This window comes from Plectrocnemia conspersa, unplaced genomic scaffold (assembly GCF_051122295.1).
Source record: "Plectrocnemia conspersa isolate PC_06_02 unplaced genomic scaffold, ASM5112229v1 ptg000001l, whole genome shotgun sequence".
NCBI classification, from domain to species: Eukaryota; Metazoa; Arthropoda; class Insecta; order Trichoptera; family Polycentropodidae; genus Plectrocnemia; species Plectrocnemia conspersa.
Window position 1 is genome coordinate 18,433,899 of NW_028277165.1, and position 18,058 is coordinate 18,451,956.

General features: G+C 33.9%; 1 protein-coding gene across 1 annotated transcript; it reads left to right on the forward strand.

Moving 5' to 3' along the window:
• The first annotated feature begins 37 nt into the window (after positions 1-37).
• Positions 38-11,284, forward strand: Col4a1 (Collagen type IV alpha 1). The gene is made up of 11 exons (XM_088197159.1): positions 38-99; positions 167-209; positions 3,309-3,497; positions 3,563-3,805; positions 3,876-4,097; positions 4,404-4,703; positions 4,768-5,235; positions 6,253-6,636; positions 6,947-8,921; positions 8,993-10,197; positions 10,283-11,284. The coding sequence occupies exons 1-11, from the start codon at positions 80-82 to the stop codon at positions 10,538-10,540; spliced, it is 5,307 nt and encodes a 1,768-aa protein (XP_088053285.1). The 5' UTR covers positions 38-79; the 3' UTR covers positions 10,541-11,284.
• Positions 11,285-18,058: the final 6,774 nt, after the last annotated feature.

Below are 18,058 nucleotides of genomic sequence, written 5' to 3' on the forward strand. Positions count from 1 at the left end.
CCCGTCTTCGCTGGAGGGGCAGACGCCGACGGACTCCGGAGTCGCCGCGTAGCGCTTGCGGCCGCCGCTCGCCGCAGCCATGGGGCACCGAGCGCTCAGGTACTTACCCCGACTCTGTCCGATTCTAACAGCGCGTACTCGTGTACTCACACTTCGTACTTTTCAGGCTTTTCACGGCGATCGCATGCTGTGTACTCGGAGCGCAAGCGGTGAGTCCTTTCAAACTTTTCATACTTCTTTAATGTATAAAGGACTTTTGTATTCACAGAAAACATATAAACGAAAAATTGTACAAAAGCAAACAACTTCCACAGTGTTCAACCGTATTTTTTTATATTTGTACAGAAAAGATACCCTAAAAGCAATAACTTCAAAAATATTTCTTAGAATATCAATAAAGGCTTTCACCCCGACTGTTTCCTTTTTTCAATATAAATCTTATATCTCGAGTGAATAAAAAAATATTACTGCTTTTTAAGAATAATTTTTTTCGAGATTAATTTATCGATTGATATTTCCCGGGATAGAATTCTTTTTCTAGGCTTTTAACATATTTGCTGTACGTGGTATGTTATTCACCAAATCCAATTTTAATTTACAACAGCTCAAACAACGAGCAACTGGAAATTGATTATGTATAATACGCATATACATTTTTATGCTCGATTTATCGATATCCTATGAGGCGTTAAGATTTTTAAGATTCTTATAAAAATATGTACATTAAGCGACGTATCTTAAAGTTAGTAATGAATTATTAATGTAGCGAACCATATTCTGTGCTTTTAATATATGGATTTCAACGTCCAATTGTCTCAAAATATCACAACCGCTATGTTCTCCCCTCTAGAAATTCCATCAATGATAAATAAATAAATATCTAAAGAGCTTCTAAATATTATTTCAAATATTCAGTATTCGCTAAAAAAATAATTGTGCTAATAAATTTCATCGTTACATCTTTACTGAAGTGAGAACTTCTAAAATATATCTAAATATTTCAATATTATCTTCCGTGTCTTTGCTTTCTATATTTTTAAATATAAATTTAGCAAATAGAATTTGAGGGATCTTAAAAATATTTTCGGTATTCGAGATTTATCTCACGATTGAGATTTCCCGGGATAGAATCCCTCTCCTAGATTTTAAACATATTTTCTTTACATGCTTTTATTTTAACCTGATTTTAATTTAATTCGTACTACGAGTAACTGGAAATTTGTTATACAGGCTTGGCCATAATAATGGGGCACCCCAAAAAAAATTGTTATATCTTTAAAAATCGTGAAAATGTTTATTTTAAGCTTATTTTTAATATTTGATAGGCCTACCATTAGCTTGAATTACAGCTGCAACCTTTTTTGGCATACTGTCAACTAATGACTTGCAGGTGGACGGAGACAATTTTCACCATTGCATCTGCAATTTTTCTCGCAGCTCAATTTTGAATTTGCAATTGTGTTGGGCAACTTTTCCTTTTAATTTTGCCCATAAACTCTCTATAGTATTTAGATCCGGTGAGTCTGTAGCCCATTCTAAAAGCATCAAAACCTTTGACGCAAATCTACCCCTGCTTTTTAGCGAAGTTTTTTTGCTGGAATCAGATGGTAGCGTGGTCCGTGTTTAATAATATTTCCAGTATGAATCCATTAAAGTGGAATCCAACATTGAAATATAAATGTCATTCGCAAGTGTACAGGCTTCCTACCCCTGCTGCTGCCATGCAGCCCCAGACCATAATGCTTCCGCCACGATATTTGCCTTTAGGTGCTACGCAATCAGCTAGATATTCTTCTCCGAGTCTTCGACGCACGTGTTTTACACCAGTGGTTGGAAAAACTTGTTAAAAAATTTGAATAAATTAGGTTTTTAATATATTTTTTATATTAAACAATTTTAATTTAATTAAGCTGGATTCATCGGACCTTATGACTTTCGCCTAATCTTCCAATCTCGGGTGTTTTCGGGCCCATTCTAACCTACAAGTTTTATTCATTTCTGAAAGTCACGGTTTGTGTAAGGATTTACAACCTCCAAGTCCCACATCGTTGAGCCTTCTTCTCCGTCTTTAGCTTCACTTAATTCGCGTTTTTTGTCATTTTTAAATGCTTATATAATATTCAAAATAAATCATTATATAAAAAAATATAATGGAAAATAAAGGCCGAAATTACGCAATTAAAAATAACGGTCACTTAAGAGAGACGGAACAATTAGACCTGCTTTTAAAATCAAAAATACCTAACCGCCTCATTATTATTTAACCCTGAGATTTTTCTTGTAAAGCCGGATAAGATGATTTAAAAAGTAGTGTATGAATATTTATTATTATCTTACTTTGATTATTAAATTATTATTATCCTAATTGATTTTTTCACTTTGTGTCCTGTTGAAATTAAATAACTTTATTTGTGAGCAATATTCGTTTAAGCAGTGAGTAAGTTGCCTTGTGACCAATATTCGTATGAGCAGTTGGCATGTGAGCAATAGTCCGTTAACCATTTTTATGATATCATAAGACGCTGAATGTGAGTATAAATGGCGTACTCAACAATTGCATTTTGAGATAGTTGGCAATAACGTCTATTAAAATGTAAAACGATATATTACTTAGCATCCTCCAACATCGAGTTATTGGATAGTTTGAATTTTGGAAATGCCATTTGTATTTTAGTCAATATTTAATATTCATCCGGCATATTTTAATCGCAGTGCAAGATTTTTTTATGTTCTGTTAAAATACAAACTTTCGGTCCAACTATAAATAACAATTTAATTTTAAAACAGACTTTTAATAGGTTACTGACCACTTAACAATGTCAATTTATTAAAACTATTTTTATAAATTGAGCATCGATATTACTTTATAATTTAAAAAAAAATAGATCTTCTGAAATTAATTACAACATTGTTAAACGATTTTAATTTAAGACTCTTTTTATAAATTATATTTTAATAAGATATGTCTTTTGTTTTACGCTTTAGGTATAATATATTCTTTGTTTTGTTGATTAATTTCGTACTCCTTCATTTATTATTATAATTTCCGCTAAATACAAATTTCGCTAAATTCTGTGCCTCTTTAGTTTGAAATATAAAATACGTAACTTTATTTTATAATTTAATAAAATTATTAAAAAGTAATTAATAAAAGTTACTAAACATTTTTTTAAATTAAATTAAATTCTCAGTATAGCGAATAAAATAGGCACATTTTTTCAAAATATAAGCCAAATTTAATTTTGAACATAATTAAATTTAAAATAATAATAAAAATAAATTGACTAACATGTATAAATGATTTATAGCAATTTTGGGACACTTGGGGAAGTTCCTCATCGAATTCTAATAATCAGACTCGAAATGGATTGTTTGGTGACCACGATATACCTGTTCAACCCAATAGCTACGATAGGTTTAACAAACCGCCAGGAACTAAAAATTGTACTACATCGAAATGTTTCGATTATAAATGCTATGCTGAAAAGGGCCATCAGGTTTGTAGTACTCACATTATAAACTATTGAAGTTCTTAAAATATTTAATTCAAAATTTGTTTTAGGGACCACCTGGACCCTCTGGTTTTCCCGGTCCAAAAGGGCAAATAGGCTTTGTTGGCCCTGAAGGTTTGATGGGACCGAAGGGTGGGAAAGGGGAACCAGGAAGGGAAGGGCCAAGAGGACCTAAAGGAGAGCGAGGGAAACGCGGAGTGCCTGGATACCCCGGTGTGAACGGTTTACCTGGTTTACCAGGACCGGCTGGACTGCCGGGAATCCCTGGTCGTCCAGGTTGTAACGGAACTGATGTAAATATGTTTAAAATAATTTTAAAATATTAAATTCAGACTTAGTATTACATAATATATCTATCATCAGGGACAACCGGGTGTGATTGGTGTATCTGGTTCACCTGGTCCTAGAGGAATTCCAGGATCTATCGGTGATAAAGGCGACAAAGGTGAATCTGCATACAGCGGTGACCACTTGAAGGGTAATAAAGGAGAACCCGGATTTGATGGAATTCAAGGACCACCCGGCCCACCTGGAGAAATCGGACCACCAGGCTCAAAAGGCAATAAAGGAAATCTCGGACAAACGGTAAATGAAATATATTTGATATTATAGTAAATATTAACCCTTTAGTTGCCAAAATCCGATATATCGGCTTTTGCTGTTTGTGGTGAAAATTCGACGTCATCAATCTAGAATGAATCGGATACATTTTTAATTAGCTATAAGATTCGGAAACGTATAAAAATTTTTCAGAACACATATTTTTTATTATGAAATAAGTTAATATTTAGGTAATTATCCCGAAAGTCTCGGCAACCAAAGAGTTAAATGTAATCTTATAAAACTATCTAAGTATTTTAAATTATTATTATGCAACTGTTATTTTAATAGGGACTACTAGGACCAAAAGGAGAAAGAGGGGCCAAAGGATCACCGGGTTCTTCTTATATTGGTGCTAAAGGAGAACGAGGCGACAAAGGAGCTAGAGGTCTTCCAGGATCTGGCTATGTTATTGGCGGAAATAAAGGTTTAATTCAAGGTAAACCTGGCGATCAGGGTGATCGAGGAGAAAGAGGCATACAGGGGGAGTTCGGTGAACAAGGTAAACCAGGGGCTCCTGGTGAACCAGGTACAGATGGACTAATGGGTCTTCAGGGCGAAAAAGGGCTACCGGGACCGCCAGGACCAAAAGTATTGTATAAATGCATATTTTTATAACATATTTTAAGAAGTTAAAATATAAACTTAATTTTAGGGTAGAGACGGCTATCCTGGACCTCTAGGATTTTCAGGACAAAAGGGCGACAGAGGACAGGATGGTTTGAAAGGATTAGATGGTCGACCTGGACAACGAGGACAAACTGGACAGTTTGGCGAAAAAGGAGATCGAGGCTTAAAAGGTACAATGGGAAGACCAGGAGGAGGAGTAGGATTAACTGGACCCAAAGGACCTCAAGGACCTCGTGGTAATCCAGGCCTGGTCGGTGTTAGCGGACGAGACGGTGAACCGGGACAGAAAGGAGATAGGGGCCCCGTTGGTCCAAAAGGAGGGCCCGGTATGCATGGATCCATCGGTATTGAAGGCATAGAAGGCGAAAAGGGTAATAAAGGAGACGTTGGATATACTGGACTACCAGGTTTTATTGGCGAGAAAGGCTTTATTGGTCCAGATGGACCAAAAGGATCAAGAGGAGCTTCTGGCGAAAAAGGAGAGTCGATAAAGGTAAAGGGTTAATATTCGTATTTTTTAATTACATTTAGGGTAAGAAAGTCTAAGCATCTCAGGTGGCGTTTGTCTTCAATTGGAATTTCGGAAAATATGCTGAATTTTAGTACATAGAAATTTAAAAAAAAAACACTTTTAATACTGCTCTTTTAGGGGATGTGGTAGTCGAGGAAATAAAGCTCAGCTGGATATATAACATTTATATATAAATTTTCACGCAAAACATTCAACGTTGCACCTGATGTTTGGCAAGTTACGCCGTCTTATTGGGACCACATTTTTTTCACGTCAATATCTTCGATTTCGTGTTAAAAATAGTTATCATGCGCCTATAGCGCTCACTGTTGATGTTACAGTCCGACCATCATCGTTTTCAAAAAAGTAAGGCCCAATGACGCTACCTGACCACAATATGAACCAAACGGTTACTTTTTGGGCATGTAATGGCCTCTCATCAATTATATGCGGATTTTCCTCGCCTCATATGCGGTAATTTTGCTTATTAACATAACGAGATAGGACGAAATGTGCCTCATCAGAGAAGATTTTCTTTGAAAAATCAGTTTCAACTTCCTGCTGTTCTAACATTTTAATCTTCGTAAATTTTCGCTATCCATGTCTTTGGGCTATGACGATGAAATTGGAAATGAAATGAAATCTTCCCGTAAATTTCGACTCACAGTTCATATAAAATTATTATTTCTGTAGAACAATTGGAACATTTTTAACGCGTTGAGTGGTGGTTAAGCGATCCATTTCGTAAATGTGTTGTTGCAAACTAACATTTGACACTGAACACGCGTGATTATTGACAGCGTCTGATCTAGTTCTGTATACATAGGAAACTCTAACAAGGTTTGCATTTAAATGTATATATTTTTTGAAACGTGTATGAGTATATCCAAACTCTGACTACTTCTAGCTTCTTTTAACATTCTACCATATTTTTATATAATATTTAAAAAAAATATCATACAATATTAATAATATAACTTAATACATTCATAATTTTAGGGAAGTAAAGGCACAGATGGCTTATCTGGCAGAGACGGAGAAAAAGGGCAAAAAGGAGACCGCGGTTCTCGTGGAACCACTGGTGCACCAGGTGATAGTGAACTTGGCATACCAGGGAGTCCAGGCTTAGACGGTCCCAAAGGCCTTAAAGGTGAAAAGGGTAGGCCGGGAAAACCAGGAAGTCAGGGAAGAAATGGTGAAAAAGGAGACATTGGTGGGAAGTGTTCAGATTGTAGACCTGGATCAGTCGGGCAAAAGGGTGAGCCGGGACTCGACGGAAGGCCTGGTGAACAAGGTCCTCGTGGACCAATCGGTTATAAAGGTAAATCTGGTGTAAGAGGATCAGACGGAAGAGATGGTGCACCTGGTTCACAGGGTCAACCAGTAAGTATCATATTACTTCGTATTTAATTATTATATAATATATATTGCTTAAAGGTACACTATTCAAAAATTATTATAAAATATTATTATTCCTGTATTATAGAATGATGTATTTTCTTTATTTTTTATATTTAACAGCTATAATTCGTTTAAATTTAATAATTGACTTGTGATTTCATACTAAGTATGTAGTTAGTTAGGTAAACTATATAATAACCATATATCAATATAGACTTACATTGTGTATCTTTAGATAAATAACTTATGATATATATATGATTAAAAAGTAATCATAAATGTTTGTTATTAGGGTGATCGTGGAATGATTGGACTACCAGGTCCAGAGGGACCACAAGGAGCTTCTGCTATTATAAGTGACAATCTTATCCGTAATTTAACGGGACCACCTGGTGAACGTGGTTTAAAAGGAGCAACAGGAGCCAGAGGGGAAAAAGGTTATAAAGGACAAGAAGGGCAACCAGGACGCACAGGTCAAATTGGTATGAAAGGTATTAAAGGTGATCAAGGATTGCCCGGTACATATGGACGTGATGGCATCCCTGGACAAGATGGATTAGATGGTGAAAAAGGTACATCAATTCATGGATCAAAAGGACACAAAGGAGATAAGGGCACCAAGGGCGAAAGAGGTGGCGTGGGATATATAGGAGAAAAGGGTGATGCTGGGCAATGTGCACCATTAAACATTACTCAGAAAACGGGAGATAAGGGATTTACAGGACCAACAGGTGCTACAGGAGAGCAAGGTGACACAGGGGAAAAAGGTGATATAGGTTTCCCAGGAGCAAAAGGAAATATGGGTATTCAAGGATCGCCTGGTAACACTGGTCCAGTTGGGCCGCGTGGTTTACCAGGGCCAAGAGGTGAAAGAGGCGAGCAGGGTATTATGGGCGGAGCTGGAGAAAAGGGTGCCGTTGGAAATAGAGGATATCCTGGTTTACCTGGAAGGCCAGGACAAAAAGGAGAAAAAGGATTATCCATCAAAGGCTTCCTAGGACCTCAAGGAATTAAAGGCGAAAGAGGAGAAAAAGGCTTACCAGGCTTGTATGGAAAACGAGGTTTAGATGGAGTAATCGGATTGACTGGCAACCAAGGAGAAAGGGGAGAAAAGGGATCTATCGGTATTCAAGGTTTAGATGGTGAAAAGGGATCGAAAGGTGATACAGGTCCATTGGGTCCAATTGGATACCCCGGTCAACCTGGATTAAGTGGACTAAATGGAGACAAAGGTGATAGAGGCGTTCCTGGTGATGATGGTGCAGCAGGATTACTTGGAATACCAGGTCAAAAGGGTGACAAAGGAAATACGGGAAGAGAAGGAGAAAAGGGCTATCAAGGAAGAAAGGGTGATAAAGGGTTTATTGGACCCCCTGGAGAATTCTGTTTAAAAGGTGCAAAAGGAGAGAAAGGTAACATTGGCCCGATGGGGCCAGAAGGACTTAATGGCATGCAAGGAATTCCAGGACTTATTGGTATGAAAGGTAAAAAAGGTGAAATAGGCCCCATAGGCGATTCCGGTGCGCCAGGTACTCCGGGTTTTAATGGATCTAAAGGAGATACGGGTCCCATTGGTTTTCCAGGACAAAGGGGAGAACCGGGATATTCGTCGGAAAAAGGAGTCAAGGGAGATACTGGTTTCCCTGGATATCCCTGCAAAGACGGTCTACCTGGAATAACTGGTAGAGATGGAGAAAAGGGCGATACAGGACTAGTGGGAATGAGTATACAAGGGGTAGCCGGACAAAAAGGTGATAAAGGTAGACCAGGTTTTAATGGTTTATCAGGAGAAAGAGGAGAAAAAGGAAATACCGGCAACGAAGGAATACAAGGCATGAAAGGTGAAACTGGTATTAAGGGAAATATCGGTTATCCTGGACCTCCAGGATTAGATGCAATGCCTGGCATACAGGGTGAAAAGGGAAACCCCGGATTTAGAGGAGATATTGGCGAAAAAGGAGATAAAGGATTTCCAGGTAGAAATGGTATTGATGGGTCAAAGGGCATTGTAGGTCCTGTGGGCCCTATTGGTTCAACTGGAATTATAGGCCTCAGAGGAGAAAAGGGTGATAGAGGGCCTCCCGGTGTTTCGGTGGACATTAAAGGGGAGAAAGGAAATCCTGGAGAACCCGGTTTTCAGGGAGAAATTGGTCAACAAGGTCTTATCGGATTACAAGGAGAACGAGGTGCTACAGGTGAAAAGGGAGATCGTGGTTTTACTGGATTACAAGGCGTTGAAGGAAGACCTGGAGCTAAAGGAGATAAAGGTTGACGGATTTTATACACTATTTATTTAAAAATATTTTAATATAATTTATTTCATTTTTTATGTTTTTAGGTAATGCTGGTCTTCAAGGCATATCTGGCCCAACCGGAACAACTGTTAAAGGAGAAAAGGGTCTTCCGGGAATTCCAGGTAAACCCGGTAGAAATGGTCCTCCTGGTCCTCCCGGAAATAAAGGCGACATTGGATTACCGGGTCTTCCTGGTTCAACTGGTTTACCAGGAAAATCAGGCTATGGACCAAGAGGTGACAAGGGTGAAAAGGGAGAAGAAGGTCCATCTGGCCCATCTGGACTTGATGGAGCGACAGGTCCAATTGGTCCTAGAGGACTTCAAGGAGAGCAAGGGGACAAAGGAGCTATCGGTGTCTGTGCACCGGGACGCAAAGGGTCGCCGGGTCCTCCAGGGCCTCGTGGTTTAGATGGATATAATGGAGAACAAGGGGAGAAAGGCGATAAAGGCGAAAGAGGATTTGTAGGAATTCAAGGATTCACGGGCGAAAAGGGTATCCAGGGCCGCCAAGGCTTTATTGGACTCGAGGGTAAGCAAGGGCAAAAGGGTGAACAAGGCTATCCAGGCATGCCAGGAATTAAAGGTGAAAAAGGTCCGCCTGGTTCAATTGGACTTCCTGGAATTAAAGGTGTACCAGGACGCAACGGCTTAAACGGAGCAAAAGGAGAAATTGGCCTTAGAGGCACTGACGGTTATCCAGGCAGAATGGGCGAAAAGGGTGACAAGGGAAATACTGGCCCTCAAGGCATACAAGGTTTTCAAGGACCTGTTGGTGACTCCGGTGAAAAGGGATTACCTGGTGTTTGCTCTGTACTTCCCGATTACTTAACAGGATTTTTATTAGTAAGGCATAGTCAGAGCGAACGAGTTCCACAATGTGAACGAGGAACAACCCTTTTGTGGGAAGGATACTCATTACTTTATGTCCAAGGAGATGAAAAAGCGCACAATCAAGACTTAGGCTCTCCTGGTTCGTGTATAAGAAAGTTTAACACAATGCCCTTCATGTTTTGTGACACTAACAACGTTTGCAATTATGCAAGTAGAAATGATAAATCTTATTGGTTATCCACTTCTGCACCACTTCCGATGATGCCTCTCGAAGAGAATGCTATTAGACCTTATATTTCACGTTGTGCTGTATGTGAAGTACCAGCTAATGTAATAGCAATACACAGTCAAACAGCAGACTTACCAGAGTGTCCGGCCGGATGGAATGATCTTTGGATCGGCTTCAGTTTTGTTATGGTTTGTACTAATTATTTTTATTTATATTATATATATTATATCAAAATAAAATTGTGTTCATTTCTCATAAATTTGAATTATCCAGCATACGGGCAGCGGCGGTTCAGGGGGAGGACAATCACTATCAGGCCCCGGATCGTGTCTTGAAGATTTCCGTGCAACACCATTTATTGAATGCAATGGAGCAAGAGGAACTTGTCACTTCTTCGCAAATAAACTTAGTTTCTGGCTATCCACCATTGACGATGGAAAGGAATTTTCTACTCCAGTAAAGGAAACCATCAAGAGCGGTACCGTTTTGAGCAAAGTGTCTAGGTGTGTTGTGTGCATGAAAACCACATAAAACTTTCGTATATACTAGATAAAAAAATCAAATTCAACACAATAACGTTGTGAACTTCTTTTCATTGTGTTCCAAAAATTTAGTAATCATTAAATCACTATAACTGACAAATTTTCAATATTTTTTACCAAGTAATAAAGACCATTTAACATATTACACATTGTGATATTTTATAATTAGTATTGTTTATATTAAAACAAATAATGGAAAACTGCTATTGTATGACAAAAAAGTATTTGCTATTTTCCTATGAGTTCATATTTGTTTGTTCATAGAAATGTGCCAAAATATTATTTAATTTCAACTCAAATATAATTTGCAATAAATATTTATAAGTTTTTTAATATAATAAATACTATGTGTATGTGTAGTGATTAAACGATTTTGGATTTTATGTTAAAAAGAAAAAATAAACTATAATTATTTTATAACTTACGCATTTATAAAAAAAAGCTGTTGCGACAAATTTAATTTTTAATGACGTAATTTTATATAGGTAATTTATTTTATATCATTTTATTTGTGTATTTAAATAGCAAGTTATAGATTTTATTGTAAAAAGTAATTTATAGATAAAACGAAAACTATGAATGCATTATAATGATTGTATTTGATGTTATGGGTATTTTTGTGTGAATGTATATATAAATGATGATTTAATATTCAATTTTGTTTCACTATGCTCATATTTTTAAATACATACACCTTTATGTTATAGATTGTTATTAAATTGCTCTTAAAATCTATAATGTTTTAATTATTACAATAAACAAAGAAAATAATATACACTAGTATTTAATATACATTTAATACAAACTATTGTGTTAAAATATTCCATCTTATATCAAAAATATTTATTATTAGTGACATCTCACGGAATGATAAAGCAGTAAATATTGGATAAACACTAATAAATACTTCTAATAGTTTCAATCGAATATCAATAGATGGCAATTGTCTCAATATTATTTAACCTTAAACATACTCTATTTTATAAATAAGTATATTTACTGATTATTTATTATTAGTCCGTATCTATCTTGCCATTTTTATATGGAGACCAACCGAATATTCGTCAAGTTTGAATTAATTTCCCTCTATTGAATTACACATATACAGATAGCAGTGGTGTAATGTTAAATTAAATAAAATATTAATTCACTGTTACTTGGCGATTTTTCAATACGATTCCTTGAATTGATGTAGTGCATTCCTATGAAATGAGTCTGCTACAGAACTCAGGACGTGTCATAATTTTTTATCCACTCTTACATTTGCTGAAGTGATAATAATGCATCACAACACTAAACTTTAAAATGTTGTAAGTATTTCGTTTTTCATATTAAAGTATACAAATATTGGAGGTTAAAATTAACTCATCAGTGCGTTGAAAGCACAAAAAAGCATAACAAAGCATAAAGCAAGGTTGCGAAATCTCTACCTATTCAAACTCTAACGATTATGTAAATGCTCTAATAAGAAAAAATACTAAAATAAGCAAATGCAATTACACCAAATAATATTCTCAACTATCTATCAATAGTGGGCGACCAACATAAGCACATACATTACGCATATCATTCAATTCATTCTAAATTTAGTTTCGACAAGGACAATGCGACATTTCCGACTTGGCACACAAGAGAGTTCATTTGAAATCGCAGCTAGTGAAGCGAGACTGCGAAGACCGAGAAAGCAGCCGCTTCCCCCTTCACATTATCCCTGGTCTAGCTACGACGTTTGAAATCTATAATTTAACTCAACCTTCGAAAACGACTGGACTCCTCGGACGTAAATAAGGTTATGATATAATTACGTGATCTAAAATTGTTCCATCGCAATAATAATTTAAACTATTTAAACTAAATAACTTTGCCTTATATAAAAATATTTTTTCAATACCTAGATCAAAACACTAGGTTTAAAAAATAGATGTGCTGTCTATCACCAAATTTCGATGTATAATATATAAAAATGTATTACGTGTATCCACGTGCAGTATATTATGTAGCATATGGCTCAAACTTCTCTGTCAGGAGGCGTTGCTAATGTATTTCATTAGTTTTTACCGTACTAAAAGAGACAATTGTTAACCATTGTATCTCTAAATAAGTGTTAACAGGAGGGTTCACAAAATTACTTAATATAATATGATGAATAGACCCGTGAAACGATACATCATCCGCTGTATCAGTGACAGATTTTAATTGGACATCGAGAAAAAATATTATATTTGCCATATTTAAGTTATAGTACTAATTAATAAAATACAATACCAAAACAATAAAAAAAATTCTATTGTAAAAATATAAGCATTATGATAATAATATGATCCTATAAATTCGTTACAACAAACGATTGAAGTTGATCACTTTTATATATTGCATATTATGATATTTGTATATAATATATTAAATACATACAAACATATTATAGATTTGGAGTCTAGTGCTTTATTCATTATTTAGTAGCAACATACAATATGGTAAAACCGTTACAAAGTACTTTAGTAAGTTACCGAACCGAAAATGTTTATAAATGTTGGTCTTCAAATTACGTAGTTCAACATGGCTTTTAAAAAGTAGTATAAATAAACAACACTCAGAAACACATATTTTAAGTGGAATAGAGAATTATATTTTACAATTCTCTACACATGGAAGCTAAATGCATAAACGCATTTTACAAAAAAAAAACATTTCTGAAATATCAGTTCATAAAACATGTATTTCATTATGATAATTAAATTTACATACTAATTTATGTTACTGATTTTCATACCAATTGAAATTACTATTATATATTATTAAGCATAATATATATTTGGAAAATGTAAAATTTACTGCGTGTGTATATTTTCCTTGTGTAATTTTTGCTTTGCATTTTTATCAGGGGTATTTTTTATCTCATTGGAGTTAATTTTCATTTATTTTTCAAGTATTTTAATGCATGTATAATACGAATATTATATGTATGTAAATTGCACACACTCGGGTGATTTAGATAAATCGTACACATAAAAATATGAGATTTGGACTATCGTAATACGTTACTATTTTTACTATTTGTTTATTCGTTTTATAAAATACGATTAACAGAAAAATTCCTAAATTAATCTTATAAATGTGTTAACATCGCTATTCAGAAGCCATTTTGAGATACTTCACAGTGCTCTGATAAATCGAACGACAGCCAGATGGCACGCGACAACCAATAGGGTGAAAAAGAGAACCGTTCCTCTTACAGCTTTCGTAAAAAGCATAGTCGACTACATTAAGAATGGCTGTCAAATTTCTTATATTATATAAAAAATGTATTTTCCTAAAATATTATGTAATACATTCCTATTAATCTACATACATTCTTAGTATGAGATACTCATTTATCCATGGATCAATAATTAATAAATATATTTTTCTCTTAATTTCTTCCAAGATAATCTTGAATTCAATCATCTCTTGTCACACTTAGATTAGTAAAATACTTGTCTTACTATTGTTGGCTTTGCTAAGTCATTAATTCAGTTCGGTTTTCTTTCCCTCGTCCGAGTTGCACTCAAACCATTCTCTAAAATTGCGTATTAATAATATGCGACGTCTGCCTATACTTCTTTTTCCGCTTATTTCCCCCCTGAATGTTGAGTTAATTTAGTTTGTATTTAGCTCTTCTCATAACATGACCAAAATATTGAAGCTTTTTTATATTGGTGTTCCGCAACACTTCTCGTTCTTTTGCCATACGTCGAAGGAATTAATATTCGTAATTCTATCCATCCATGAAATTTGAACGCCTATTGATCTATAGAAATACATCTATAAATCTACACCTCAAAGATCCTAACTTTTCGGATTAATTATAACGTAAGGTTCATGTCTTTCTTGCGTATTGGAGACTAGCAAAACTATTATATAACAACGAACCACGTGCATTCTTAGCTGAGGGAACTCTTAGAGAATAGGCGTTTCATTCTTAGAAATGCACTTCTTGCCATTCTTATCCAAGCTCTTACTTCTTGAGATAAGTCCCATTTCTCATTCATCAATGTACTCAAGTATTTTTACTGTGTGGTTCTTTCTATTGGTTGGTGTTTGTGGTGGTTACGTTTGATGTAGAAAGTTATTTTTTCGCTGCAATAATTTATTTAGTTTTACAAATATTCATCTTCAGACCATACTTGTTAACCTGCCTCGTTCATCTTTTTACCAATATTTAAAAATCACTGGCATACCTGTACGTATTACCATTCACCGGTATCCACTCATAATTATAAATATTTTAATTTATCATTTATTACTTTTACGATCACTTAACTTTTTCAATTTTTAAAATATGCATGCAGATTTGCATATAAATTAAATATTTGGAAATAAATTAACCGCGATTGAATTATTAAACTGATAGAAATAAAATTTTTGCTTCTTGAAACAACAAATACAAATACGTAACGGAAAAATTTGCGACGCACACCTGTTTTTGAGATGAGCGTTAAACGATAATAAAGAATGGGTCTTTCTTAATATTTTGTTTCGTTCAACGAACAAATTCTGCGAATTTTGGTCATAATAGACACTGCCGATAAACATTCTATTCACAAATATTTTTCGAATGCGGAAAGGATTTTTTTTAATATGCTGTTCAAGTTCAGATTGTTTCATTCTAAGATTTTTACAAATATTCTATCAATTGTTAGAATATTCATATATTATAGTTAAAAATCGGATAAATAGTTCGAATATTCGGTTGAGAACCCTAATCATGATACATATTTTTAATAAGGTGTTACAATATAATCATGATTTAGTAATAAACTGCAGCTGTTTTGGCAACATTTATTAAATAATTATATAACAGTTGATCACTTTCCAAATATGAAAACAATGATACATTTAAAGAATATGCTGAAATGGACAAAGTATTGAATGATGATTTATTTCGTAGATTTGCTGACTGGGGCAAAGTTGAAAACAGTTTATATATATGTTTATAGTAATGTAATATTGATTCAAAAGCGAAAAATGCAGTTTATACCTAGATAAATCTACACAATATTCGGTTCGAGGTTCGGTTTTAATCAAAAAAAAAAATGTATTTTTGTAGCATTTTGTTTGATACTGTTTATTTTTATTTGAACAAAAATAATTATTTAAAATATAAAAAGAAAACTATTTATCATTATTTAATTATAAATTAAATAAAATGAAAATGCCATAAGTAATGGAGTTTATTATATTATTATAAAAAAGGAGCACGCGGCAGACCCGTTGTTGGTCGCGTGCCATGCGAGTTATAAATACACAGGGGCATCCATGTAAATAATTTTTGCCTTTACAGCACTCTTCAAACTGTGTTGCGGGTGTCTACTCCGACATCCTAAATAAAGCTATGCATGTATTTTTAAATATTTACAGTTAATGTAAGTATATATAGTAGTATATATCATAAACAAATTGAACAAAATACTATTGACTAGTTTTAATAGATGTACGTAGAAATAATTTTATGTAGTGAAATATAAACTGATGTTAATTTTACGGTGGGTAAATTTTTTTAAAATGCATTTTTATTTTTAAAAAGTATATTATAATTTAATACCAAGATACCGTATAAGGTATATTACACTAAGCAACATCGGGTATAAAAAAAAGCAACTTAGCGGTGGGGTCTAAAATGCGACATATGGTGTGGGATCCTGCAGAGGAAGTGTGCCGATAGAAAGATTACAGTTAAGTCATTTTTTGGTTTACCGTTTTTAGGGACCATAAATTTTTAATCGAAAGTTCAACAAACGTATTTTTTCATTAAACAAAAAAAAACAATTTATTTTATATTTTAAACCAATTTTTTAAAAGTACATGGAAAAGAAGATGTTTATTATATTTACTAGGTATGTAAAATTAAAGCATGTTAACCCTCACATTATATTGTAAGTTTTATGCTTATTGTTTTGTATGGCTGCTGTACCCATTGATGTTATGGTTTTGAAATTAATACATACATTCAGCGCCGCTAAGAATAATGATTCCGGGCCTCATGACAAAAATTGCATTTTATATATTTTTAACACCGTAATATAATTTCTTGAATAAATAATAATAGGTACGAGTTAAACGCTCGTTATCGAGCGTTCCCACTACGACGGCGCCAACACGATTTTATTGCTTTTGACGTGAATTTTTGACTACTGAGAAGTGATAATTGTTTTTGCGCTTTCCTATTGACTAAAATTTGGTTTGAATATACTTTGATCAGCCCTCTTATATTAGAAGTCCATAGTTATATCGGTAAGGATAGCTATCATATTTTTAAAACAAAGTATAATATCGAAATGCAGACAAATTATAGAGCAATATGTGAGATGCGATGACTGTACTTATTCTTTCGCTTATTTGAGATGAGTTGGATTAGTGTGTATTTGGGACTTGAACTAATAAAAGTTCTAAATCTATAATTAGTTTCAGAAGTTTCATTGGGTTAGGTTTGGGTTTGAACATCAAATGTACGCTTCGCAACTGTCAAATTTCGTTTCATATACATTTTAGAGCAGCATATCAGTTAAATTATATTTTCGCTATTAAAAAAATATATATATATATATATTGATGAAAATATATTTGGAATTTACTAGTGAAAATATAACTTCACTAAAAATACACATTCACTGTAACATTTATACATCACATGTAAATAAATAATGATAAATATGTAAATACATATATTATAAAAAAATATAGAAAAATTGAAATTATATAATTTTACTAGCACCTGCCAGATAATTTATATTTTTACTGGTAAAAATATATATCTACTAGTGAAAATATATTTTGATAAGATTTTACTGAAATGACATATTTTAAAAAATATTTTCGGGATAGATTCGAGTCTGTTTTTTCTAGATTTTTTTAAGAATAGCCACATGAAACTGAATGTATTTTTTATTTATTTTACTGCATTAAATCTAATTGTCAAAATATCGATTATACAATCTATAAAAACATTAAATTTATTTATTAATTCAGCTGTTGATTTTTCACTATTTCTTTGCTTCTTCCTAAGGTTGTGATCTGAATTTTTAGATCGAATACCTAAATTTACTGCTAGTAATTTACATTCGTTGAATATTTCCTCTCGTGTCTAATATTTTTTAAACGTTTAAAAAGCAATAAAGTCAACAATAATTTGCAAACAAATTTTTATACAAACATACTACCCAGAAAATGGGTGCATTTGAAGGCAATGTTCCGCTCCTTTTATTTCTTGTATGTATAAAAAGGGCTGAAGGAACATATACCTGAAATACAACAGCTCAAACAGTTGTAGATTTATTGTTTGAAGTTGATTTTACTTTTTTTTTGGAATATTACCCCTCTCCTCCCACCTCTCGGCAGTCCTGCATACATTGATAGAGAATAAATGTTCCTTTAATGGAAATTTATTAAATTTATAAATGCAATAAAGTAACAGTGAAAATAATATAGTACATTATAGTGTATAATAAAATAAAAATGTAAAGAAAAAAAG